General features: G+C 34.8%; 1 protein-coding gene across 2 annotated transcripts in view; it reads right to left on the bottom strand.

Annotated features, from left to right (window-relative positions):
* The window catches only part of LOC138320465 (uncharacterized), a 59,366-nt gene extending 42,457 nt beyond the window's left edge, over positions 1-16,909 (bottom strand). Inside the window, exons 1-3 of one of the 2 annotated variants that reach the window (XM_069263427.1) lie at positions 16,877-16,909; positions 13,509-13,640; positions 894-937 (exon numbers count right to left, since the gene is read on the bottom strand). In XM_069263427.1, coding sequence (XP_069119528.1) covers positions 894-937; positions 13,509-13,599 — 135 coding nt within the window. In that variant the 5' untranslated portion in view covers positions 13,600-13,640; positions 16,877-16,909. Of the gene's footprint in view, positions 1-893; positions 938-13,508; positions 13,641-16,738 lie in introns of both variants that reach the window. The other variant, XM_069263428.1, reaches the window with a different exon arrangement.
* Positions 16,910-27,108: the final 10,199 nt, after the last annotated feature.

Below are 27,108 nucleotides of genomic sequence, written 5' to 3'. Positions count from 1 at the left end.
TCCTATTAACATGAAGCTATAAGGTTGTTTGAATGTCCTATTAACATGAAGCTATAAGGTTGTTTGAATGTCCTATTAACATGAAGCTATAAGGTTGTTTGAATGTCCTATTAACATGAAGCTATAAGGTCGTTTGAATGTCCTATTAACATGAAGCTATAAGGTTGTTTGAATGTCCTATTAACATGAAGCTATAAGGTTGTTTGAATGTCCTATTAACATGAAGCTATAAGGTCGTTTGAATGTCCTATTAACATGAAGCTATAAGGTTGTTTGAATGTCCTATTAACATGAAGCTATAAGGTTGTTTCAACGTCCTATTATCATGAAGCAATAAGGTCAAATAAGAACTCTCTTCTATCTTGTGTTGAATTTACTGACTTTTTTAGGAGGCTGTGGCGTGGTTGTATAGAATATAAATATATATATAAATAGGCCTTACATTACTTTACAAATTCTAAATCTATTACAGCTGTGGCTGAAAAATTAATTAAAATATGTCTTACAGGAAAACCTTAACCTTTCATCTCTGGGCTGAAACAATGGCTAAGAGGTTCAGATAGATATTCTGCCATTATAGAGCTTTTAACTCTGGGCTGAAATTATGGCCAAGAGGTTCATCTAGACATTCTACCACTAGCCTGTAACTCTGGGCTGAAATGATGGCCAAAAGGTTCATCTAGACATTCTACCACTAGCCTGTAACTCTGGGCTGAAATGATGGCCAAAAGGTTCATCTAGACATTCTACCACTAGCCTTTAACTCTGGGCTGAAATGATGGCCAAAAGGTTCATTTAGACATTCTACCACTAGCCTTTATCGCTGAACCAGGGGTAGAATTATGCTGCCAATCCTTAAAATTAAATCCACCAGTAAATAGCCCAATTCTTACCTCTGATTTAGCTTTTCCGATGTTATTCCAAGCTCTGTTGATATCTGCAAAACAACATAAAGAACTTTATATAATATGCTGTAAATAAGCTTTTGAAATACTGAAATCTTTTTGAACAAGTGAGAAAAACTCGAAAAAAATCAAGGTTGCGTACTTACATGACTGATTCTATACAACAGATGAAGCTAGATGGTATAAGTAATCCCTATAGAGTGAAGAAAATCAGACTTGTTGTAAGTATATTTAAAACAAAACGGGAGGACCACACAAAATTAGAGAAATGGTAGATCCAATGATGTATTAGTTAGCCATTTAATCCAGCACATGTCTACACTCACATTATAGTGTTATCACAATGAAATATATCCTTTAGCATTCTAATCAAACAACATTTAAACATATAACATGTAAATCATGATGATCAGTGTGTTTGTTTACAGGTAATACTTAATTATAAATTCTCCTACAGTCGCACTTTCCACACAATTTATTTCCAACTAACGATCAATAAGTTTAAAATTCTGTAAACTATATAAACTATAAAGCTGAAGCACGGAGAATCCTGAGTCCTAATACTAATGCTACAGGACAGCGTGCTGGGCCTCCCGTGGCCACCTATGATATATTGGTTTCCAGGATTAATCACCAACTAGCCTGAATCAACACTCCCTAACTCCTCCCATGTATCACATGTTTATATATCAAAAGGCAGATCTATCTCTAGTCTAAATATACCTGATCACATGTATATTACATATATAGGTATAAGCACCTTGATTGAAGCTTTTAAAATAGTCGAAGCTTTTAAAATAGAAGAAATTTTGAAGACATGTCTTCACATGCTGATCATATAATGTTTAAACCTTACAATTACTGGACAAAGCCTTATTTAGATGGTTACATTTAATTCACCTATTATCATAATTCACACCGGTTTATATGTATATCTAGATGTATCAATTTACTTCTCCAAAACTCAAAGCCTTCTACAATCATGATTTTTCCAATACTCAAACTTTATTTTTTTCATTTTGATAATAAAAATTTTAAATTTTGAAATGACAGTTTCGTTTCATTGTGATATTGCAAACATTTTTTGTGCTAGATTACAATGCAGAAACGTGCATTTAACATTAAATACATATAAATAAATCGCTGATTGCCCAAAACGCCTGATTTTCCAAGTACCTGTATACTGTCAATATCCATTAGCTACTAATTAGATATGTATTATAACGGTCGACGATCCTGTGGAACGCACCGCCCGTAGCTTAACAATGGTAATCAGTGAATGATCATGCAGGACATTGGTGGTCTATGTTTTATGGTATGAATGGCCAGTAGGGATCGACCTGATGGTAATGATCTGATTTCAATACACAATTTACATAGTCTATACAATAAAGTCCTGTGATCCTTGGTTTAGGCACTGTAATGAACCGTTATAGACTTCCTCTGGGTGGATCTTTAGGGGCTGCAGGTCAGTGACGTCAAACGGAATATACTAAACGCTATAAAACAAGCAATTAAACAGAAACCACCGTCCCGTTTTCTCAGTTATTGCTGTGTCATCATTTATACTTTATTTCTGATTATCTTTTGTATTATTTGGTTTCTTAGTGCAAGCTTTTGTTATATACAATATATACACTTTTGGTCAATCTAATAGCATCGAAAAGCCTCCACCAAGCAGTTTATTCGACAAGAAGAAGTTGAGGGATGGTGGTACTTCGGCACCAAGGCTAATCTTAGGAGGAGCCCTAGATGTGGAAACTTAGGTGGATAGCTTGACATGGACATTTAGAGGTGGAATATCAGACACTTTAAACACTTGTTTCTACGATGGCTACATATTTAATTTGGTGTTAAATAGTGAGATAATGAAGTTACTGTATTTTCCCTAATGAGGGCGTCGGGCGCGGGTAAATGGCTTATTTAACGGTAAACGCCGTTATTTGAGACCATTTTTAGATGTTTTTTTTCTGAAACAGACTAGTCATCTTGCTTTTAGTTTCATATTTTTCTGAAACTTTTTATAACCAACTTACATTTTGAAGTCAAGTAAGTATTGAAATTACATAATTATGAAGAAATGTATGCACCAGAACTATTAAAAATTGGTTAAATATGTCTGTTTCACGGAATTTTGGCATTTCATGCTAGCCTGTTTGTTAACCATGCGTACACAAAATGGTGGATGGTGCTTTCGATCGCTACTTTCGTTTTGTGGCAGAGGGGAAATATCGACAAGAACACACAATAAAATGCTTAGAAATGATAACATTCCTGTTATTTAGGAACCTTTATCATAGATATACAGTAAGTATTCATAAAACCTGTATAGACATCGCTAAAATCTTCATCCATACATGTGTGTTGGGCATTCAAGTGACACGTTTTGTTTTAAACATTGCATTCTCGCTGTTTCTATGTGTAAACACTTGATAAAAAGATGTCCTATGTTGCCCAATGCAATAAAATTATAGCTGATCGGATATCTGTTAAGCATCAGATTGATGTGAAACAGTATGTTATTAGCGTCTGCAAAGACAAATTGTCACAATCTGGCACAAAAATTGTATGAAATAAGTTGATTTTTTTCAACAAAAAACGTGGGGGGGGGGGGGGGGGGGGGTTCCTTATTAGAGTAGGCGCTCTTAATAGGGAAAATAGCGTTTATGTTTGAAAAACATCAGTGTAAACATATTCTTCTGTGATAATCTTATTTTAGGACTTTTTGTATAAAAAAAATGAGATCCAATTGCAGTAATTACAGTATGGCATATTTCACATGCTGTTAATGTAATCATTCAACAATATTGAAAATGTTTTAACCGAATCATTGTGCAACCTTCATCGATATGGAATTTACACGGCCGGCAGGATTCGAACTTGACTCAATTTTGATAGTAGGTTATTACAAATGCCATCTATGAAAGCAGTTTGCATCTAGATTACAGTTTGATGCCATTTTCACGATGATAACAAACAGCACACACTACAAACAAGTAAAAACAGTCACCGGAAGTCCCCTAAAGGTCACCACGCACGGGTCGTGGAAGGCAGAAACCTGCGCGTGGGACTTGTTTTTTTTTTTTTTTTTTTTTTTTTGAAATCGGTGCTATTTTCCCCTTCCTTTCCCCTTTCCCTCTATTTTCTCTTACTTTGATATCTCTTCTATCGTTTAAGACCATCTGCATGTCTGTATCTTGATAATTAAGCTCACAACGACAGGTTTCCGGGCACACACTAAAATCCGGGTTTCAGACCTCAATTTTTGACTTATTTGGGCATGTTCAAAGGTGATTTGTGACGTCACTAATGCAATGACCGAATCGATATTGACATGCTATATAGGGATGAACATCTTCTTTTAAAAAAACTAGTATTTATTTTCAACGGTCTCAGTGGGGCTCCAGAAGGGTGCATGAAATGGGGCAAATGCATAATTACGCACCGAATCATTGTGCAACCTTCATCGATATGGAATTTACACTGAGTTAAGTTGTGCCAAAATAACAAAATTACATTATTTGAATAAATGAAAAATCTTCAAACCAATTTGATTACTATCACTGCAGAGTCCCGATTTATAGGGTGCGAGTTATTGACTCGATATAAATCAAACCATGTTCCATAACATCTCATTAATTATGATATATTGATAGAGCTGAAGACTTTAATTTAAAGTTTAAAATAGAAATAATTGGACATGTCTTCATTTCTTTGTAACATAAGAATTTATTTAAAACTTGAATGTTTATTTCATAGGTTGTATTACAATCAAAGTAAGACTTAAAAGACCTTTATAGCAATGCCATTCTTTCTTTTTTTTCCTTATTCAAAACATTGCCTTGGTTATGGTCTGCATCTAGTTGAGTTACTGAATTTCTATTTTTAGAAACAATTATGAATTTGACTGACAAAAGATAAATTAACCTCTATGAATGAAACACTACTGTTTGACACTATTGTGTACTATACATGTTTGTTGTTTGATACAAGCCAATTAATCTATATTCAAACCTTATCTTTCCAAATATGTGAGATATACCAATTCAGTGTTTACTAGTAACAGGTGTACACTTCCATTTTTTTTACTTTCATAATAAGTATGTAACATTTATTTTTTTCTTTTCTTTTCTGAATTTCATTATTCTAGTTTAAGCCTGATTTTGCACTTTTGTGTTGGAATGTAAATTAGCCATAATCTACCTAGATTTGCTCAAGCTGAAAATTTTTATTATAAAATCAGGGGTTTGTGAATGTATTACAAGTTATTAAAGAGCTGAGACTATTGGAGGTAATTACACTATATGCAGCAGAAAAAATTGACTTCTTAGTTCTACTGTCAACCCATGCAGGGCCATGGCATGGAATCAACTTTCAAAATCAAAATTGAACAAGTTTGAATTAACATTTTTAGGTTCACTGTATCTTGGTTTCATAAAGTGTCATTTGCTATTGTTGGCTAGTTATTTCAAGATCCCTCAGCTTCACAAAATATTATAAAACCATCATGTGACCCACAGCTAGATTATAAAACCATCATGTGACCCACAGCTAGATTATAAAACCATCATGTGACCCACAGCTAGATTATAAAACCATCATGTGACCCACAGCTAGATTATAAAACCATCATGTGACCCACAGCTAGATTATAAAACCATCATGTGACCCACAGCTAGATTATAAAACCATCATGTGACCCACAGCTAGATTATAAAACCATCATGTGACCCACAGCTAGATTATAAAACCATCATGTGACCCACAGCTAGATTATAAAACCATCATGTGACCCACAGCTAGATTATAAAACCATCATGTGACCCACAGCTAGATTATAAAACCATCATGTGACCCACAGCTAGATTATAAAACCATCATGTGACCCACAGCTAGATTATAAAACCATCATGTGACCCACAGCTAGATTATAAAACCATCATGTGACCCACAGCTAGATTATAAAAACCATCATGTGACCCACTGCTAGATTATAAAACCATCATGTGACCCACAGCTAGATTATAAAACCATCATGTGACCCACAGCTAGATTATAAAACCATCATGTGACCCACAGCTAGATTATAAAAACCATCATGTTGACCCACAGCTTGATTATAAAAACCATCATGTGACCCACAGCTAGATTATAAAACCATCATGTGACCCACAGCTAGATTATAAAACCATCATGTGACCCACAGCTAGATTATAAAAACCATCATGTGACCCACAGGTAGATTATAAAACCATCATGTGACCCACAGCTAGATTATAAAACCATCATGTGACCCACAGCTAGATTATAAAACCATCATGTGACCCACAGCTAGATTATAAAAACCATCATGTGACCCACAGGTAGATTATAAAACCATCATGTGACCCACAGCTAGATTATAAAACCATCATGTGACCCACAGCTAGATTATAAAACCATCATGTGACCCACAGCTAGATTATAAAACCATCATGTGACCCACAGTAGATTATAAAACCATCATGTGACCCACAGCTAGATTATAAAACCATCATGTGACCCACAGCTAGATTATAAAACCATCATGTGACCCACAGCTAGATTATAAAACCATCATGTGACCCACAGCTAGATTATAAAACCATCATGTGACCCACAGCTAGATTATAAAACCATCATGTGACCCACAGCTAGATTATAAAACCATCATGTGACCCACAGCTAGATTATAAAACCATCATGTGACCCACAGCTAGATTATAAAACCATCATGTGACCCACAGCTAGATTATAAAACCATCATGTGACCTACAGCTAGATTATAAAACCATCATGTGACCCACAGCTAGATTATAAAACCATCATGTGACCCACAGCTAGATTATAAAACCATCATGTGACCCACAGCTAGATTATAAAACCATCATGTGACCCACAGCTAGATTATAAAACCATCATGTGACCCACAGCTAGATTATAAAACCATCATTGTGACCCACAGCTAGATTATAAAACCATCATGTGACCCACAGCTAGATTATAAAACCATCATGTGACCCACAGCTAGATTATAAAACCATCATGTGACCCACAGCTAGATTATAAAACCATCATGTGACCCACAGCTAGATTATAAAACCATCATGTGACCCACAGCTAGATTATGCCACTATAGTCTTCTAATCATATTGCTGTTATTCAGAAATAAGGCATGAATCGATCCAGATGACAAAATTTCACATAAAGTAAGAAACATTGGACAGAGAAAATATTTCAGTATTTGTTAATTCAACAACACATCTAGTTTACATTCTTGATATTCAGATAAAATTTTTATTGAGCCTTTTCTTAATAAAATCTATGATTAATGAAAATTGTCATGAAATGTGTGTTAGACTTGGTTCATAAATGGCTGTGAATGAGCCTCCAGTGTATGAACTATGTGTGGAAGTAGTGTTTCCCCCTGACCCAGGGTTCCCTGTCACTGTGGACAACTCCCTACAGTAACCTCACAAACACAATGTCTGTATTTACTACACACTGTTGGGTGTCAACTGCATCACCTCATAAAGTATATAAGGAATTTATAAAAACTAATGCATTTTTAAATGAATTCAGTTTACTGGAAATGTATACTGCCATTTGAAAAAAACCAACAATATTGAATGGAAAATGTATTGTAGAGAATCTGGTATAAACCCTATATGTACAATTACGATCTGACTTTTTATATGAATTAATATCAAGGTCACAGTCACTTATAAACTGAGAACAGTCACATTCTAGTTTGGAATAAAACAAACATAGTTCAGGTGGTATTGATCTTATGGCCAGAGTGTTTTTTTGTGGGCACCCTGATATCCCTTAGGGCCACAGTTGAAATGTTTAATGCGGACCGCCTATTTTAAAATCTGGTATGGACCGACCGTTACACAATTACTGAAAGTCAGTAAAAATGCAAGCCTGCTCATTTGATTTAACAAAATTGGGGTTTTTTTAAACCCCACAGCAATGTAGAATTTAAACTGCATAAGATAATCATCAAAGCAGCTGCCTGGATACTAATAGTTATGTTTACTTCAAAAATTCACATTAATGTTCGGTCAGGCAAAATCTTGTTCGGTCCAGCTTACTCACAGTCCTTGCCAATCCGAATGTCCCGCCATTTTTTCGAACTTTTGCGATGTCTGGTTAAGATGTATCAACATATTACCACAAGCCCTCCATCTCTGGATCTTGCCAAATATACTGACCAGGTGGTTTTTATGGATGTTTAACAAACCAAACTAAACTTTCAGGTCCTTTTAACAACATCTATTCCATCTTTGTAACATTCAGGTCCTTTTAACAACATCTATTCCATCTTTGTAACATTCAGGTCCTTTTAACAACATCTATTCCATCTTTGTAACATTCAGGTCCTTTTAACAACATCTATTCCATCTTTATAACATTCAGGTCCTTTTAACAACATCTATTCCATCTTTGTAACATTCAGGTCCTTTTAACAACATCTATTCCATCTTTGTAACATTCAGGTCCTTTTAACAACATCTATTCCATCTTTGTAACATTCAGGTCCTTTTAACAACATCTATTCCATCTTTGTAACATTCAGGTCCTTTTAACAACATCTATTCCATCTTTGTAACATTCAGGTCCCTTTAACAACATCTATTCCATTTTTACATGTTACAGAGTTATCTGCCTGCCTTTGTGGAAGTATTAGTTGTGATGTCAATTGTTTATGAGCTATAATTATGTTGTTAATAGTGGATGGATTCCTTTCTGTCAGTAAATATGTTTGGTATGTTTACTTTTACATCCTATTAATTAACAGCCAGGGTCATACAAGGATGTGCCAGGTAGGATGATGCAGGAATGCCGGAGTATCCAGGGAAAAACCATCGACAAGCAGTCAGTACCTGGCAACTGTCCCACATGGGATTTGAACTCATGGCCCAGAAGTGGAGGGCTTGTGATAATATGTTGGGACACCTTAACCGCTCGGCCAAGGCAGCTCCCAAATAAATATGTTAATATGCAAATATAGAATGAAATGCGAACTGATTGAAATAAACAATATAATTAAAGTTGCAATATTATCATAGTTTTGAAGTTGTTGTTTTTTTTAATTATTTGTCATTTCAGGAGTCCTTCATTTCTATTTGATTCTGATGTTTGAATCCTCCCACACAAGCTTCCCACCTGTTTGAATCCTCCCACACAAGCTTCCCACCTGTTTGAATCCTCCCACACAAGCTTCCCACCTGTTTGAATCCTCCCACACAAGCTTCCCACCTGTTTGAATCCTCCCACACAAGCTTCCCACCTGTTTGAATCCTCCCACACAAGCTTCCCACCTGTTTGAATCCTCCCACACAAGCTTCCCACCTGTTTGAATCCTCCCACACAAGCTTCCCACCTGTTTGAATCCTCCCACACAAGCTTCCCACCTGTTTGAATCCTCCCACACAAGCTTCCCACCTGTTTGAATCCTCCCACACAAGCTTCCCACCTGTTTGAATCCTCCCACACAAGCTTCCCACCTGTTTGAATCATTCCCACACAAGCTTCCCACCTGTTTGAATCCTCCCACACAAGCTTCCCACCTGTTTTAATCCTCCCACACAAGCTTCCTACCTGTTTTAATCCTCCCACACAAGCTTCCTACCTGTTTGAATCCTCCCACACAAGCTTCCCACCAAAGTGCCACTACCTACATCAGATGTAATCTGGTGATACACACCTCTGTCTAGGTGATTCAGAAGTTATCATCAAAGAAGTTATCATTGCTAACCTGGCCCTACTCCAACAACAAATATCACTGCTGCCTTGTTGGGCAAGAAATGGCTATTTTGTGAAAGAATGTGAAAATATTATTGTGCAGTTATGTATGTAAGTCTTAAAGCCACACAAAGTAAACATTTCATGTATAACAGCTTGTAATCTGTTGAAAAGTCATACCCCTGGCAGAAACGGTGGAGCATTATGCTGAAGAATTACAAAAAGATTTACACATATAAGATTTCAAAACATTTTGGATGGGAGCCAGCCTCAGGTCCAATGAAACTGAGGACAAAAGTCCAAAGAAATTATTACGCTTATTTTGACAGCAGTGAATATGGGAACACCGCCATCCAAAGATATTAAACTTTGACTAAAGGAACGGAGAAATGATTGTAGATAATTTCCATAGAAGACCCACGACGCCTGCCAAAGATTCCAGAGTTAACTGACCCCCTAGTCCCTAGAAATGCTCAAGAATTTTAAAGTCAAATTAATTTCATTTGAATAAAACATACAATGAATTTGCTATGAAAATCAATACCTATCTTGTTCCAATAATCCGTAATTCTACTGGCCTATCTACACACCTATCTTTAAGTTTTAACTCATTCACACCTCAACATACATTTGGACTCTTCCACTACAAGAGTTGGACCGATTCTCGATTTTAATCGATGATCGATCGATTATGATTTTTCCAAAGACTATCGATTATGAAAGGTAATAATCGATTATTAAAATGGGAGATAACTCATGGTTATCTCATACTGTTCTGAACCTTTATTATGATATATATGAGGGCAAAATCACATATCAAAATATTTCAAAACATCATAGATACTCAAGAATTTGAATTAAAAAAAAATACTTCTTCATGACTGTTCGTTCAGTGGATATCTTTTTAAAATTCTTCAGAAAAGCTAAAAGGTGAAATATATAAATATAGGAGAGCTTTCTATAAATAGTATCCGATTATAAAATCGATAATTAGTAAATTGTCCTAAACCGATGATCGATTACCATTTTACAACCGATTCCCAACACTATCTTCCACTACAAGACCTGGAAGAGGCCATTAAAAAGTTTTAGTGGTAATATATGTTGAACCTATTTATCCCAAATAACTGGGGCAAAAATGAAAGTTTTTTATTTCATTTCTAAACACTTTAATTAACATTTGTTTTATACCATGTAGAAATATTAATTAATACTATCAATAACAGTCTTTTAGAGTTTTTAAGCAAATCATTTTTAACCATCAACTAACATATATGATATTTTTTTCAGAAAAACATTTTGTTTTAATATTACCGACATATTCTGATAGCGTTATTATCAGGCTGTATTACTCAATATGTTTGAATAGGTAAATGGTTACCATTCTTCAATTACAACTCTGTTTGCAGAAATTTCCTTTTTCCTCTTTTCCACTTTATATACTGTACTGTTACATAGAATATAAAGCATCAAAGTTTTTGTTTGGTTTAAAGAATATTAAAAATATCCACGATACATGCCTCAATAATATATGAATTACTTGTGTCTGATGTTGACTTAAATTTCACACCTTCTGAAGCAGTAATTTCGCCCCAGAGTGCATCCAAGCGTGTCTGACTAATTTCCGAAGGGAGCAATCAATACATATATGTTAAAAACAAACAAGTTAAGTAGTTATCGTATCAGTTTTACCTGCCATTGCCTTGTACAGGTAGAATACCTGTGCATAGTGCTACACTAAAGAATGTGCATGTGTGTGTCTGTGCATAGATGTGTATAGTTATGTATCAATATAGGTAAACAAAGTTTCCAACAAAATGTCATTTTATGCATTTTATACATTTTAGAAAGTTTCTTTCCCTGACATAAAGACATTGTGATTTTTATTGTGTACACCTGAACAGACAACTAACAAGTGCTGCATCTGTCCTTCAACAACACAACAATAAACCCTTATTTCAACAATAATATACATGTCAGTCTTGCATTAAAGAAAAACACTTTAAAGCTATGATCATTTTACAAAGAAATGTACTGCATATAAGAATATGATAAGACACATTTGTACAAAGATACAATGTGACATTGAACACTTTCACATCCTTTGTACAGTCTCACACCTGTCCTATCTGACACTGTACAACACATCTATCCTATCTGATACTGTACACCACACCTGTCCTATCTGACACTGTACACCATACCTGTCCTATCTGACACTGTACAACACATCTATCCTATCTGATACTGTACACCACACCTGTCCTATCTGACACTGTACACTACACCTGTCCTATTTGACACTTTACACCACACCTGTCCTATTTGACACTTTACACCAACCCTGTCCTATTTGACACTTTACACCACACCTGTCCTATTTGACACTGTACACCACACCTGTCCTATTTGACACTTTACACCACACCTGTCCTATTTGACACTGTACACCACACCTGTCCTATCTGACACTGTACACCACACCTGTCCTATCTGATACTGTACACCACACCTGTCCTATCTGACACTGTACACCACACCTGTCCTATCTGACACTGTACACCACACCTGTCCTATCTGACACTGTACACCACACCTGTCCTATCTGACACTGTACACCACACCTGTCCTATTTGACACTGTACACCACACCTGTCCTATTTGACACTTTACACCACAGCTATCCTATCTGATACTGTACACCACACCTGTCCTATCTGACACTGTACACCACACCTGTCCTATCTGACACTGTACACTACACCTGTCCTATCTGACACTGTACACCACACCTGTCCTATCTGACACTGTACACTACACCTGTCCTATTTGACACTGTACACCACACCTGTCCTATCTGACACTGTACACCACACCTGTCCTATTTGACACTTTACACCACAGCTATCCTATCTGATACTGTACACCACACCTGTCCTATCTGACACTGTACACCACACCTGTCCTATCTGACACTGTACACTACACCTGTCCTATCTGACACTGTACACCACACCTGTCCTATCTGACACTGTACACCACACCTGTCCTATCTGACACTGTACACCACACCTGTCCTATCTGACACTTTACACCACACCTGTCCTATCTGACACTGCTACATCAGTTCCACATTGATGTTTTCATGAAATTAAGGATATTTCAGTTCATGCTTGGGAAAGGCTCTCAAAAATCCATTATGTTTCTAGCTTTTTCTTTTAATCTCATATAAAATCAATATTTGTGTAAGATCTGATAAATATTAATCAATTTAAGTATATTTTAATATATGCATGTGGTTTAATATATTATTATCACCAATGTTTTGAAAACAAAATTAAAAACTTGACAGGTAAGCATTCCTGGCATGCTAATGGAATCACCAGGTCTCTGTATAAAACCATTGTGTATAATACAGCTTATTGTACAAGACAAAATAATCCCCCAAACCTATAACCAAGGAAAGGTTGTCATAATGGTATATACCTTGAAGAGTATTGATTTATTATCAAACAATTTTCTAGTTAATATACATGCCGTTGTGTTTGTCCACGGTTATAACACATCAAGTTCAGGTATTTTATAACCTTGCTCACCTGACACAAACTTTGGATGAATGCCAATTTAAAACCCTAATTTCAAATTTCAATCAAAGGGAAGCAACCCAAAATAAATTAATTTCAGTCCACTTTTAACAAAGTCAGTTTGTACTGAAGTCAATAAGTAATTTTGCAGACTGTGAGCAAAACCACACACAAGTTTATAATTAAACTTCTGTAAAAAAACCATGAGAAAGCCATCATAAAAGTTCTGTATGAATATAAAGATCCTTACCTCTCTCTCCATTAAATCTGTTGGTGCCGCTTGCGGTTCCCCCAGTGGTACCATGAACAACGGGATCTGACACTTTTCTCCCCTTGAACATGGCTACCCTTTTTTACAGCCTACACTGTCATACGTCTAAATCTGAGAAACAGAAAACACATATATATGTATGTTCATTGCTTATTTGTTTTTAACATATATTAATTCAAGTCTTGTAAAATCAAAAAGAGAAAAATTCTGATGTATTACAAACACAGATAGGAGAGAAAATTCATATTTTAAGTGAGGACTGAAAAAAAAGAAAAAGATATGTTTTCAATGAGTATAGGGAAACTTAATAGGTTCAAACAAGAAGTTGTCTTTGCCAAAGTCCAACACTGAGTAAACTGATAGTCCAAGGGAGATAATTCACCCAAGGGTTGTCATGATTATTATACAAGATATCCCAAAGGGACTTTGGTGTCCACCAAAGAATTAGCAATGTCTCACAATGGAAAGAGGGATATTTTCTCAGCTTTTCAAACTTTTTCAAACATACTACATATACAAGAAATCCCAGAGGGATCTTGGCGCCAACAAAAGACTGATGTATGTCTGACAATGGAAAGACGGATCTTTTCTCAGACTCTGCTATTCAAACTTTTACCACATATGAAATTTAGTACTTTTTGTGTTTTTTGGATATATAGCAGTAACAAACAATTATCAAAATCCAAGCTAGCTACCAGTCATGATCAGCCATCTTGTTGACCGATTGGTCCCAAATTGCAGTATGCATAACGAAGGTCCTAGGGGAACCTAACTATGAACTTTGAGACAAATCACTTCAGTACTTTCTGAGAAATAGTGCTAACAAACTTAAATTATTAAAATCCAAGATGGTGGCCTGTTGGCCATCTTGTTGACAGATTGGTCCAAAAATGCAATATGCACAACTAGAGTCTTAGGGGAACTTTCTGAGAAATAGCGGTAACAAGAATTGTTAACAGACGGACGAACGGACGAACCACGGACCACGAGCGAAGGGCAATTTGAATAGCCCACCGTCTGATGATGGTGCGCTAAAAGTACAGTGTAATTGACTGCAACAGGTATTGTGTATATTTTAATATTTTTAATTATCCTACTTTTTCAACACTACAGGTGAGAGTTGTCAAAATCAGCTACACGGGTATAGAGTGCCAATGTCAGAGACAGCAATGAAAACTTGATCTACATACATAAATGTAACAATATAGAATTTCTATCGGTCTGATCATTGATCACTTCCGAGGCAAACAACTACAGGGTACAATTTAAGGAAGGTAAATAAAACAATCAATAACAATAACAATTTACAAGTCAATATGGTCGCTGAGTGAATAAACAAACAAATACTCAAAAATATGGATAAGACAGGACATGTAACGTAACCACTAGTCCTTATCCTCTGGGCTATGGTGACCAAGTGGATAAGATGTTGGACATGTAACGGTACCACTAGTCCTCATCCTTTGGCCTTTGGTGGTCAAGTGGATAAGCTAGGTGTTGGACATGTAATGGTACCACTAGTCCTTATCCTCTGGCCTATGGTGACCAAGTGGATAAGATGTTGGACATGTAACGGTACCACTAGTCCTCATCCTCTGTTCTTCTTTGGTGGTCAAGTGGATAAGCTAGGTGTTGGACATGTAATGGTACCACTAGTCCTTATCCTCTGGCCTATGGTGGTCAAGTGGATAAGATGTTGGACATGTAACGGTACCACTAGTCCTCATCCTCTGGCCTTTGGTGGTCAAGTGGATAAGCTAGGTGTTGGACATGTAATGGTACCACTAGTCCTTATCCTCTGGCCTATGGTGGTCAAGTGGATAAGACAGGACATGTAACGGTACCACTAGTCCTCATCCTCTGGCCTATGGTGGCCAAGTGGATAAGTAAGGACATGTAACAGTACCAAAGTCCTCATCTTCTGGCCTATGGTGGCCAAGTGGATAAGACATGTAACAGTACCACTAGTCCTCATCCTCTGAGCTAGAATTGGAACATCTCAGAACATAATAGTAGTCATTTATTATATACTTCTGTTAGAATCAATTTTAATCATACCAAAGATGTCATAGGCGACATGCATATGTAAGCTGATTGACTAACCACAGGGGTCATGCTGAGGTGACCACGAATGGGGAGTTGGTAGATCTTGTATTGGAGTGTATCGTAGACCATCATAGTGGAGCAGAATTACATGTCTAGAACCTCATTAATTACGTCTGTGATAGTGGATCAAACACTTCTACTATACAGTAATTATTGCACTCCAGAAAAAAAAAGTAAAATTTAATCAACATACATACCCGGTAGATGATTATGGACCATAAAATGATATCAACAGATTCTATACTTTTGTTTTCATTAATATTATCTTTGATATCCAATAACGTTTAATATATTAATGATAACGATCTTTTAAAAGAAAATAGGATTCGCATTTTTATGTTGGTTTCCTTTTTGTTATATAACCATCAGACAAGAATATGACATCAATTTTTAAAAAGTTCTTGGGCCTTTAAAATATGAATATCAATTCCAATTTACATATGACAGCTAAATTTCTCACCATATTTATATAATGATTACAATCCTAACAATATCACATCCGGAATAGGCCAATTACTTTCCTTATTTATTCATTGTACTTCAGGGAATTAGTATAACTGTATCATGCGCTTTAAGAGCATACATATATATATCATTGCAATCCATTATTATAACCGGCATGTTCTGACACGTAAAATGTGTATCCACTGGATTTCCCTAGGCCTATAAATTGACAGGTGATCGAACAATATCATCGATTGTCAGTGAAGGCATGTTTAGCTCTCAGTAAACTCTGGTGTGGTGATAAGACTTAGTAGACAATAAACATAGAAGTTCTATTTTGAATTCCAGTAAAACTGAACTGACTCTAAATTCATATTTATCGTATCAAAATGTTATTATTCGTAATGTCATTTATCTCGGTCTGCTGAAAATAATTAGATCTAGTCAAATAATGGACATACCAAAATTTAACAATGATAGCCTAATGTCAAGGCATATATATATCGCCTAAACAAAATCTTAAGCATACTCGTATGGTCGACGTGGTTTGATAAATGACAACATGAAATCGAAGACACTGCCCTAAATAATGCCAATCAGCGAAAACATCACAGCCATGGAAACGAACCATGTTCATCTGCATTCTTTCGTTTTCTTACCTGATATCATGTGAAATCTAAAGATAATATTCATGGAAGTAACGCTTTCCCTGACCAATCCGTACATATACAATTCACAATTAAACAATGCATAACAAGAAATCATAACAAACATGCCTCAACGAACACCAAACTCACCGCCATTTTGATGCTGTATGTACGCATGTCGATAGAGAACGTTGAAGGGCAGATAACTCGAACATGACCACTCAGAAGTGTCGTCTTCGACCTAGCGACATTAAATTTATTACAGTTGCCTACATTTGAAGTATACGTTGGGGGATATTTGGTTTGAAAAATGATTTACAGTAAAATAACAAAACTTTTTTTTTAAATTAACAACTCCCAATACCAAGAATTTGATCTCAACCGCTGTGACAAATCTTTTTCTATATAAATATACTAAAAAATCTTTTTCTATATAGATATACTCAGTCACTTATATTAATTTAGTCAAATTCTTGGAGGCATTATTAAATATTTTAGTGATAAAAATAGGAGTTCCTCCAGAATGAGCTGTTAAGGATTTTGTCTTCACCACATAATATATTTCAAATCTGGATATTTCCTTGAAGCTTACGGAAGATTACTGAAATGGAATAATGAATAAGATAAAATAACTGATGCACAATTTGGATTTAAAACATGTTTACCCACAGTTGATGCCATATTCGCCTGCAAACAATAATCAACAAAACACTTTAAACAAAAAAGACTATATTGTTGTTTCGTGGATTACACCAAAGCCTTTGATTTAATTGAAAGGAGTTGTTTGTGGTCTTAAGTTTAAAAGCTTGAAATACAAGGGAAAAAGTTCAATATTATTCAGTCGTTGTATAACAATGTAAAATCGTGCATCAAATTGAATGGCATATTATCAGAATACTACCCAAATCAGATCAGTTTGATTCATGGAGAAATTCTTCTATATAGTTTTTATGTAAATGACATTAAAATGAAATTTATTTCAGAAAATGTCTCTTAAACTTGTTTTTACTCATGTATGCAGATGATACTGTTTTGATAGCTGAAACTCCAGAAGCATTACAAAAACAACTAGATGCTTTATATGCATATAATCTTGAACGGAAACTAAATCTAAATCCTTCCACAACCAAAATCGGTATTTTTCGAAATAGTGGAAATATCAAAGATTCTGAGAATTGGACATATGTCAACCGTGTTATAGAAATAGTAACCCAATTTCATTTTTTGAGTATATTGATGAATTTTAACGAAAAATTTGATATCACTCAAAAACACAATTGCTTATCAAGGGAGAAAAGCTCTATTCGCTATCACCAGTAAAATTTGAGAAAAATTATTTCAATACAATAAAGCACACAATGTTCAGTGCTCCCACGGGAAAAATATTACGATTTAGAATGGGTGAGATTAGATTTGCGATGTATTTTGATGATTTAAAAGCGTTCTTAACACGGTATTTTTTTTTTAATTTAAAGTTACATGCATTTAGAAATGATAATTGTGGATATCGCAATATCACTATGCAACACTGCTCGATCTGAGCATACCGGATTCACACCATCGGCATCTTGTTGTGTAACTCAAAATGATAATGAAAAAATTGTTTTGCTAAAACATGTTAACAAATAACAAGAGACATTTTTTGAAATAGTAGAATCCCTTGATGAACATTTTTAGTCTAGTTCATGCGTATTGAATTTTAATTATTGAAGGTATTGAACATTGTACGTGCTTGATCGTTTTAGAAAATGCGCCGAAAATTTTCTAAAATGAAGTACAAAAATGTGCAGGAGGACCATTTTTCTTTCAAATGTGCATTTTTAGAACATTTCAGTGCAAAAAGACATTTATAGACTGAAAAGAGAAAAAAAAAGTTAATTATACAAATTAACACATATTTAATTTACCGGCCCTATTATTATTATTACTTGGCACTCATAAGTCAATGAACACGGATTACTTAGCTCTATGGTCTTGGTAAGTATATTCTCGGCACCAAAAACAAGAGTTTTCTCCCTGTACAGTTATATTACATGTAAAGGACACAGAGGCATGCTCTTCCTATTTTTAGCCTTGTATCTTAGAACTTCTAAGAATGAACTATGAAAAAGGAATCAACATGAGAGATTATGTTCTTTATTACTTTAAACAGTGCATGTATATATACAGTGCAGACAGGAAAAACATTACAATATGTACACACAACACACTCGCGGCGTACACGTATGTAGTGTAGAGAGACATCTCACATTACGATACATTTACATTCGTCACATTTATTTTCTAACTTTCATGTATTTTCATCCATTATTAACATATACCATTAATATGTTATTGTCACAAAGCAAGTTTAACACTCTCATATTACATTTATACATTTCTTACAGAAAAACTTTTTTTTTATTGTTCTCATATTATATCTCTATTTCATTCACAATACATTCATTTATAATCCTATGTTACATTTGAACGTTACTCGATTTATATCCAATAATGATCTTACATTACATCTACACGTTACTCATCTTACATTCATTAACCAGCGCACATTACATTGATACGTTACATTGTATTACTATATATTATAATATATTAGACGTTACTAGCACATTATATTAATATTCTTTCATGTACTCTTATTCTTACGTTACATTACGTATACATGATCTTGTTCGCATAATACTACATTTACGTTACTCAAATTACATTATTCGTATTTTCACATATAAATGTAACATTACATTCTATATTATTAACACATTAATTTGATCATTCAAAAAAACCTTCATATTTAATACAACCACGGCATTGATAGTACATTAGTATTAATACGATATGCCATTATTTCAAGCTAAACTTTCTCTCTTTTTGCTGCTCAATCTGATACATTTGGCTAAATTTGACGAATCTTTTATATTATCTGTTTTCATTAATTGCACAAATTTAAACATACTAGGGTTTTGGAAATAATATCTCTTGATACACTTACTTCATATATCTTTAAAACTTTCGCATTTAATAATAAAATGATTTTCATCCTCGATATCCCCGCTATTGCATGATGTACAAATTCGATGACTTCTATCTGTATTGTTATAACGACCTCTCTCGATATTTAACTTATGTGACGACATACGATTTTTTAATATTTCTTTCAAATTTTGAGTCCCTATCGATTTTGTTAAATATTTCTGTAGACCAAAATCTTCGCTAATATAGTTGTACAATGAGCACTTAGAAGATAACTCTATCTGTTCACTGCAGTCTTTTTGGAGTATATCATACATTCTACGTTTGATGATTTATCACTATGCTAAATATAACCTAAGCCCATTCTGTATAATCACTCCCCTTCTCAAGCATTTCTTGATAGATAGCATTTAAAATACAGTTATTTGAAGTCTTTAATTTAATCCAATATTTAAAAATTCTTAATTTTCTCACAATAGTCATCGGTAATCTGCATAATTCTTGATATACCATACAATTTGCTGTACTTTTCTTAACTCCTAAAAATCGTTTGCAAAAACTCAAGTGCAATTTTTCTATACTTGGTGCTTTGTGAAACCACCATACTTCACTACTGTAATTCAAAATACTAGCAACATACAGGTATCAAATACATGAAGTTGTGTTTCAATGTTAAAAATGTTTTTCTTACATACATTTGACACTGCAAAAAGAGCTTGCTTACCCAGTTCAGAAATTCTATCTTGTGCTTTCCTGAATTTACCGTTAAAATTTAGAAGAATACCAAGTTAATTTAAATCGTTTACAATCTCTAACTGGCAGCCGTTATAAAACCAAATATCATCCTCTCTTAGTTTTCCGCCGTTTCTGAAAACTAATACTTTAGTTTTATCAGCATTTACAGTAAAGTTCCATTTTTTGGTGTAAGTAGAAAGTGAATCTATCATTTTTTGTAAACCCTCTGCAGTTTCGGATAAAAGTACCATGTCGTCTGCGTACATCAATAGAAATAGATTAAGTGTTTGTAATTCATTAGAAGGACAGTCATCTGTTAAAAAACGCATCTCACAATCATTAACGTACATTGAGAACATTAAAGATGACAATATTTCGCCTTGGAATAAAGAAACCGTTCTTGCACTAAAAAAATCAGACATTTTGTTATTATACTTAACACAACATTTGACATCATTGTATAGTGAACGTATTATACGTAGCATTTTCCCTTCCACGCCCTCTTTGATTAATTTAAACCATAAATTCTGCCGATTTACAAAATCAAATGCTTTCCTAAAATCATTTTGCTCATTAAGGATTGTAAGTCAAATATAGCATCAACTGTTGACATATGCATCGCTTATTTTTGAATATTCATAATCAAAATCAACTAGTCTATTGTTCAAAATTGAGGTGAAAAGTTTCCCCAAACAACTTATTAAAGTAATGCCTCTATAATTATTAGTGTCATCCTTAGTAGATCCTGACCACATGCTTTAGATGTGCTTAAATTATTAATAGCTTTAAGTATTTCCTTCTCAGTAATATCGGCATCTAATTCATTAAAAACTGAATTAGAAATATTGTTACATGTATCATAATCGTGTAAAAAGTCAGTTACCATTTCATTCTCTTGAGGTGCAGTGGAAGATAATTCATGAAAGTATTCGTAACACAACCTTATTTCTTTTCCTGAATTTTCTGTAAAAATCCTTCGGGTTATGTTATGTATAAAACACACTGAACTTTTTTGTTCGTGAATGGTTTAACACGCACGTTTGAACCGATTACATGTATTGCTTTTGTCTTAATGACGATGATTAGCAGTCAAGAAAATATATGTAAAAAGTTTCCGCTTCATTGCTTGTGCTTTAGCGTCAGTGCTACCTTCGATTTTTGTGCGATGTAATACACAAGAGTTTCCTCCCTTCTATCAGATCTACGAGAACGCCATCCTACCTACAGAACGTTTGCCGCAAGGAAAATCTTTTCTTCTATACTGGAAATGTTCCCTAAAATGAACTTTTGGAAAAAAAGTAGTGTACTTAGATTATGCTAAATCATACCTACAGCGTTTTTATTAATTGTTTGCAAAATTATTTCGATTCTGTTCCACAAAAGATACATTTTTTTACAATAGGTAGTGTCTGGGGTACACCAAGGATCAGTGCTAGGGTCAACATTATAAACTGTACATATCAAAGACGAACCCTTACAAGATATAATCTCCGGTGAGAATCATGTGTGTACAACGTAACCATCTATATTTACACAAAATGTGTTTATGTGTAAGGTAATGCTGATAAATAATCTGTTGATTCATCAGATGTACATAAACATTTGTGACAATAGATGAATGCCATTTTTAATGTACACAAAGATGTTTATAGACAGAAAATGTGGGGATGTAATATTGTAAAGAAATAAAGAAAACACACGCGTCTCATAACAGAATATCAAACTAACGATTTGTAATTGTGTAAATTAATGTTTACCTTTTAACAATCTGAATGCGAAAGACCAATGACATGGCCCCTTGACTATAGTCTATTTAAAACATACATTTCTTTACTAATTTTATAACAATACTTTAATAAACGGAGACAAACGTTCATTAACAAAATAAATCTTCTGTCAATCAATTAATGGTCACTTAGATATAAGATATATGTATGGAACATTATGTTAACGTTAGAGCCCAAATCCTTAAACAGATTAGGTAAACAAAAGACAAAACATTTTTATATAACGGAGAGCCAATTTAACAAATAAAAAAGACAGAACAGAAAAACTATATAAGTACCATCAGGCCGGAGAACGTTACATATGAAATTACCATACCTATTTTTGTGAACACAAGTTCTCGTACATTATCTGAAATATTTTTTTTTTCACTGATCGTAAAGTGACAAACACGTGAAAGGTTGAATCACAATAAAATTGCAATTATCTCGCAAAATGGAACTACCAGTCCACGTACATTCTAGATATCATTATGTACAATATATATTTATTTCTTTGTAAAATCCATTGGACTTTGTGAATAGTTTATTTATTTATAGCAAAAACACACCAATAGTTGCTATCGAAAGAATTCTTCTTGATCCATATAAAAAGTCTTCCTTTATACCAGTACGCTTTCCACGATACCCGACCGTAGTGTCTTTTCTGTTGATTGATAGAACCCTGCGCCCTAATTGGCAGAGCGTGCGGGTACGGTGTGTAGTTCTGTATATAATGATTATAAATAGCTTTGTTATCCCCAACCATACATCGATCACGGTCCATGTCAATAGGGGTTGCCATTTTGTCTTAGAAGCAGAAATGGGAAATCTCCGCAGAGATACTAATTGTCGGATTCCAGGCTGTTTCTTTCCGCCGTTTAGATAACCACACGCGACATCCGCCTGTCCTATGCATGACAAACAAGGAATCCAACTTGATCCATTGGTTATCAGAACAGTTCCGGAGTTTTGATAAAATATGTTCTTTGAAATATACGAATTAGTTTTAAGAATGTTAAAAGTATTCAACCTTACCCTCGTGTGATGTAATCATATACGTGATACTCGGAATGGGCAATCGACTTATGTAAAATGTACCCTAGAAATTATAATGATAAATTCCATTGAAGTTAGTGAATTTCTTTTAATGTCGTCGAAATCTTGTAAATTATGTTATCAATGGACGATTTGTGTTTCCATTGTATTTTTTCTAGGTAAACAATCACTTCTAAGTACTGTAAGTAAAGTTTTTTTTTTTTTTGTGTGTGTGTTTTTTTTGTTTTTTGTTTTTTGTTTTTTTGGGGGGGGGAGTTATTTATAAACATCTACATTATTTTGTCATCAATAACAATCTTCTATATAAATTCAGTCTGGTTTTCTTCCGGGTCACTATACCGTGTCCCAACTTTTAGAGATTTATCATAATGTATGTGTATTATTAGAAAATAAACAGCAAACATGTATGGTATTTTTCGATATCTCAAAAGCATTTGATAGGGTATGGCATCGTGGATTACTTAAAAAATTCTTTTTATATGGCTTCAGGGGAAATATTTATAATTGGATGAAGACTTATATAAGTGATAGAAATCAAATTGTCGTTATTGGTGACTGTTACTTATTCTGGTTATTTTAAAGCTGGCGTTCCTCAAGGGTCGGTTCTTGGACCATTGTTATTTTTGATTTTCATAAACGATATATCTGAACATTTGTTTTCCTTACTAGGAATGTTTGCTGACGACATCTCTCTCGAGTATTCTTCAAATAACATCCAAGATATTGAACAACACATAAATCATGATTTATCAATTATAGAGCATTGGTCAAGGGAATGGAAGGTAAATTTTGATCCTAATATAACAGAAGTAGTTTTATTTACGGTTCTCTTGCAAAATTAGATATTAATTTGCAATTTGATAACACGATCTTGGCTAACAGTGGTTTACACAAACACTTGGGTATAACTTTGAAGGAAAAATGAAATGGGAAACGCATATTACTAATATCGCGAACTCCGCCTCACGGCATTTGTCAGTTTTGCTTAAGTTGAAACTTACATTAAAAGGGGAAACGCTGTCTAAATAATATATTGTATTTATTAGACCCTTATTGGAATATGCGAGTGAGGTGTGGGATGGAATCACCAATTTAGATTCAGAAAAAGTAAGAAAAATACAATAAGAAGCTGCCAGAATAGTTCCAGGTTTAACCTCTTTCGCAAGTAGAAATTCATTATATATGGAAACTGGTTGGGACACATTACCTGAAAGATGGAGCAGAAAAAAAATTATTGTTTTATAAAATTCATCATAGTATAGCTCCATCTTATTTACATGACATTTTACCTGATAGGGTTAATGAAAGTACCATTTATAACTTAAAAAATAATCATGATTATCACCTAGGTGTCGCCTAGTGATATTTGAAAAATCGTTTCTTCCCAGTACGGCGAAACTTTGGAATTCATTAGATTTGACGGTAAGATCTTCAGAAACTTTTTCAAAATTTAAAACCCAAATCAAACGGAATAAGACGGTAGCAAGACGGTCAGTTGGTAACAGAAAACTTGATATTATGCATACAAGACTTGCTGATTTATTCAAAGTTCATTTAGTTTTATCACCATCTTGTCGTTGTTTATTTCCTATAGAAAATGCATTTCATTATTTTTTCCAATGTGACCAATTAAATGTCACCGTGTCATACTTATGAGAAAATTGTCTTTGTATAATACGAATATTAATTTTAAAGTTGATACTTAACGGTTCTGATACACTCAGTCCGAAAGATAATGAAAGTATACACCTGACAATCCAAGAATATGTAAGAAATACTAATCGTTTTGTTTGATCTAACAACACTCACTCATTGCTAAATGATAATTGCTGGTATTTCATTGTCAAAACTTGTTTCATGATATTTTTTCTAAAGAACATTTATGCCAAAATGTATTTTTTAAGATATTTATAGTAAAATCAGTATAATTATATATCATTTTAGATTGTTTACAAAATTAATGTTCAATTGTACGGAATTAGTCACGTCATGAATGTCAAACGTTAAAACTATGTTTTATGTAGTTATAAAACGTGGGTGCTGGTATGGCTAAACAAATAAAATGTGTCCACCAATAAAACGTGGGTGCTGGTATGGCTATACAAATCAAATGTGACTACCAATAAAACGTGGGTGCTGGTATGGCTATACAAATCAAATGTGACTACCAATAAAACGTGGGTGCTGGTATGGCTAAACAAATCAAATGTGACCACCAATAAAACGTGGGTGCTGGTATGGCTAAACAAATCAAATGTGACCACCAATAAAACGTGAGTGCTGGTATGGCTAAACAAATCAAATGTGACCACCAATAAAACGTGGGTGCTGGTATGGCTAAACAAATCAAATGTGTCCAACAATAAAACGTGGGTGCTGGTATGGCTAAACAAATCAAATGTGTCCACCAATAAAACGTTGGTGCTGGTATGGCTAAACAAATCAAATGTGACCACCAATAAAACGTGGGTGCTGGTATGGCTAAACAAATCAAATGTGACCACCAATAAAACGTGGGTGCTGGTATGGCTAAACAAATCAAATGTGACCACCAATAAAACGTGGGTGCTGGTATGGCTAAACAAATCAAATGTGACCACCAATAAAACGTGGGTGCTGGTATGGCTAAACAAATCAAATGTGACCACCAATAAAACGTGGGTGCTGGTATGGCTAAACAAATCAAATGTGTCCACCAATAAAACGTGGGTGCTGGTATGGCTAAACAAATCAAATGTGACCACCAATAAAACGTGGGTGCTGGTATGGCTAAACAAATCAAATGTGACCACCAATAAAACGTGGGTGCTGGTATGGCTAAACAAATCAAATGTGACCACCAATAAAACGTGGGTGCTGGTATGGCTAAACAAATCGAATGTGACCACCAATAAAACGTGGGTGCTGGTATGGCTAAACAAATCGAATGTGACCACCAATAAAACGTGGGTGCTGGTATGGCTAAACAAATCAAATGTGACCACCAATAAAACGTGGGTGCTGGTATGGCTAAACAAATCAAATGTGTCCACCAATAAAACGTGGGTGCTGGTATGGCTAAACAAATCAAATGTGACCACCAATAAAACGTGGGTGCTGGTATGGCTAAACAAATCAAATGTGACCACCAATAAAACGTGGGTGCTGGTATGGCTAAAAAACAAATGTGACCACCAATAAAACGTGGGTGCTGGTATGGCTATACAAATCAAATGTGACTACCAATAAAACGTGGGTGCTGGTATGGCTAAACAAATCAAATGTGACCACCAATAAAACGTGGGTGCTGGTATGGCTAAACAAATCAAATGTGACCACCAATAAAACGTGGGTGCTGGTATGGCTAAACAAATCAAATGTGTCCACCAATAAAACGTGGGTGCTGGTATGGCTAAACAAATCAAATGTGTCCACCAATAAAACGTGGGTGCTGGTATGGCTAAACAAATCAAATGTGTCCACCAATAAAACGTGGGTGCTGGTATGGCTAAACAAATCAAATGTGTCTACCAATAAAACGTGGGTGCTGGTATGGCTAAACAAATCAAATGTGACCACCAATAAAACGTGGGTGCTGGTATGGCTAAACAAATCAAATGTGACCACCAATAAAACGTGGGTGCTGGTATGGCTAAACAAATCAAATGTGACCACCAATAAAACGTGGGTGCTGGTATGGCCAAACAAATCAAATGTGTCTACCAATAAAACGTGGGTGCTGGTATGGCTAAACAAATCAAATGTGTCCACCAATAAAACGTGGGTGCTGGTATGGCTAAACAAATCAAATGTGTCTACCAATAAAACGTGGGTGATGGTATGGCTAAACAAATCAAATGTGACCACCAATAAAAC

Source organism: Argopecten irradians, chromosome 4 (genome assembly GCF_041381155.1).
Source record: "Argopecten irradians isolate NY chromosome 4, Ai_NY, whole genome shotgun sequence".
NCBI classification, from domain to species: Eukaryota; Metazoa; Mollusca; class Bivalvia; order Pectinida; family Pectinidae; genus Argopecten; species Argopecten irradians.
This window is presented reverse-complemented; position numbering and strand designations above follow the sequence as displayed.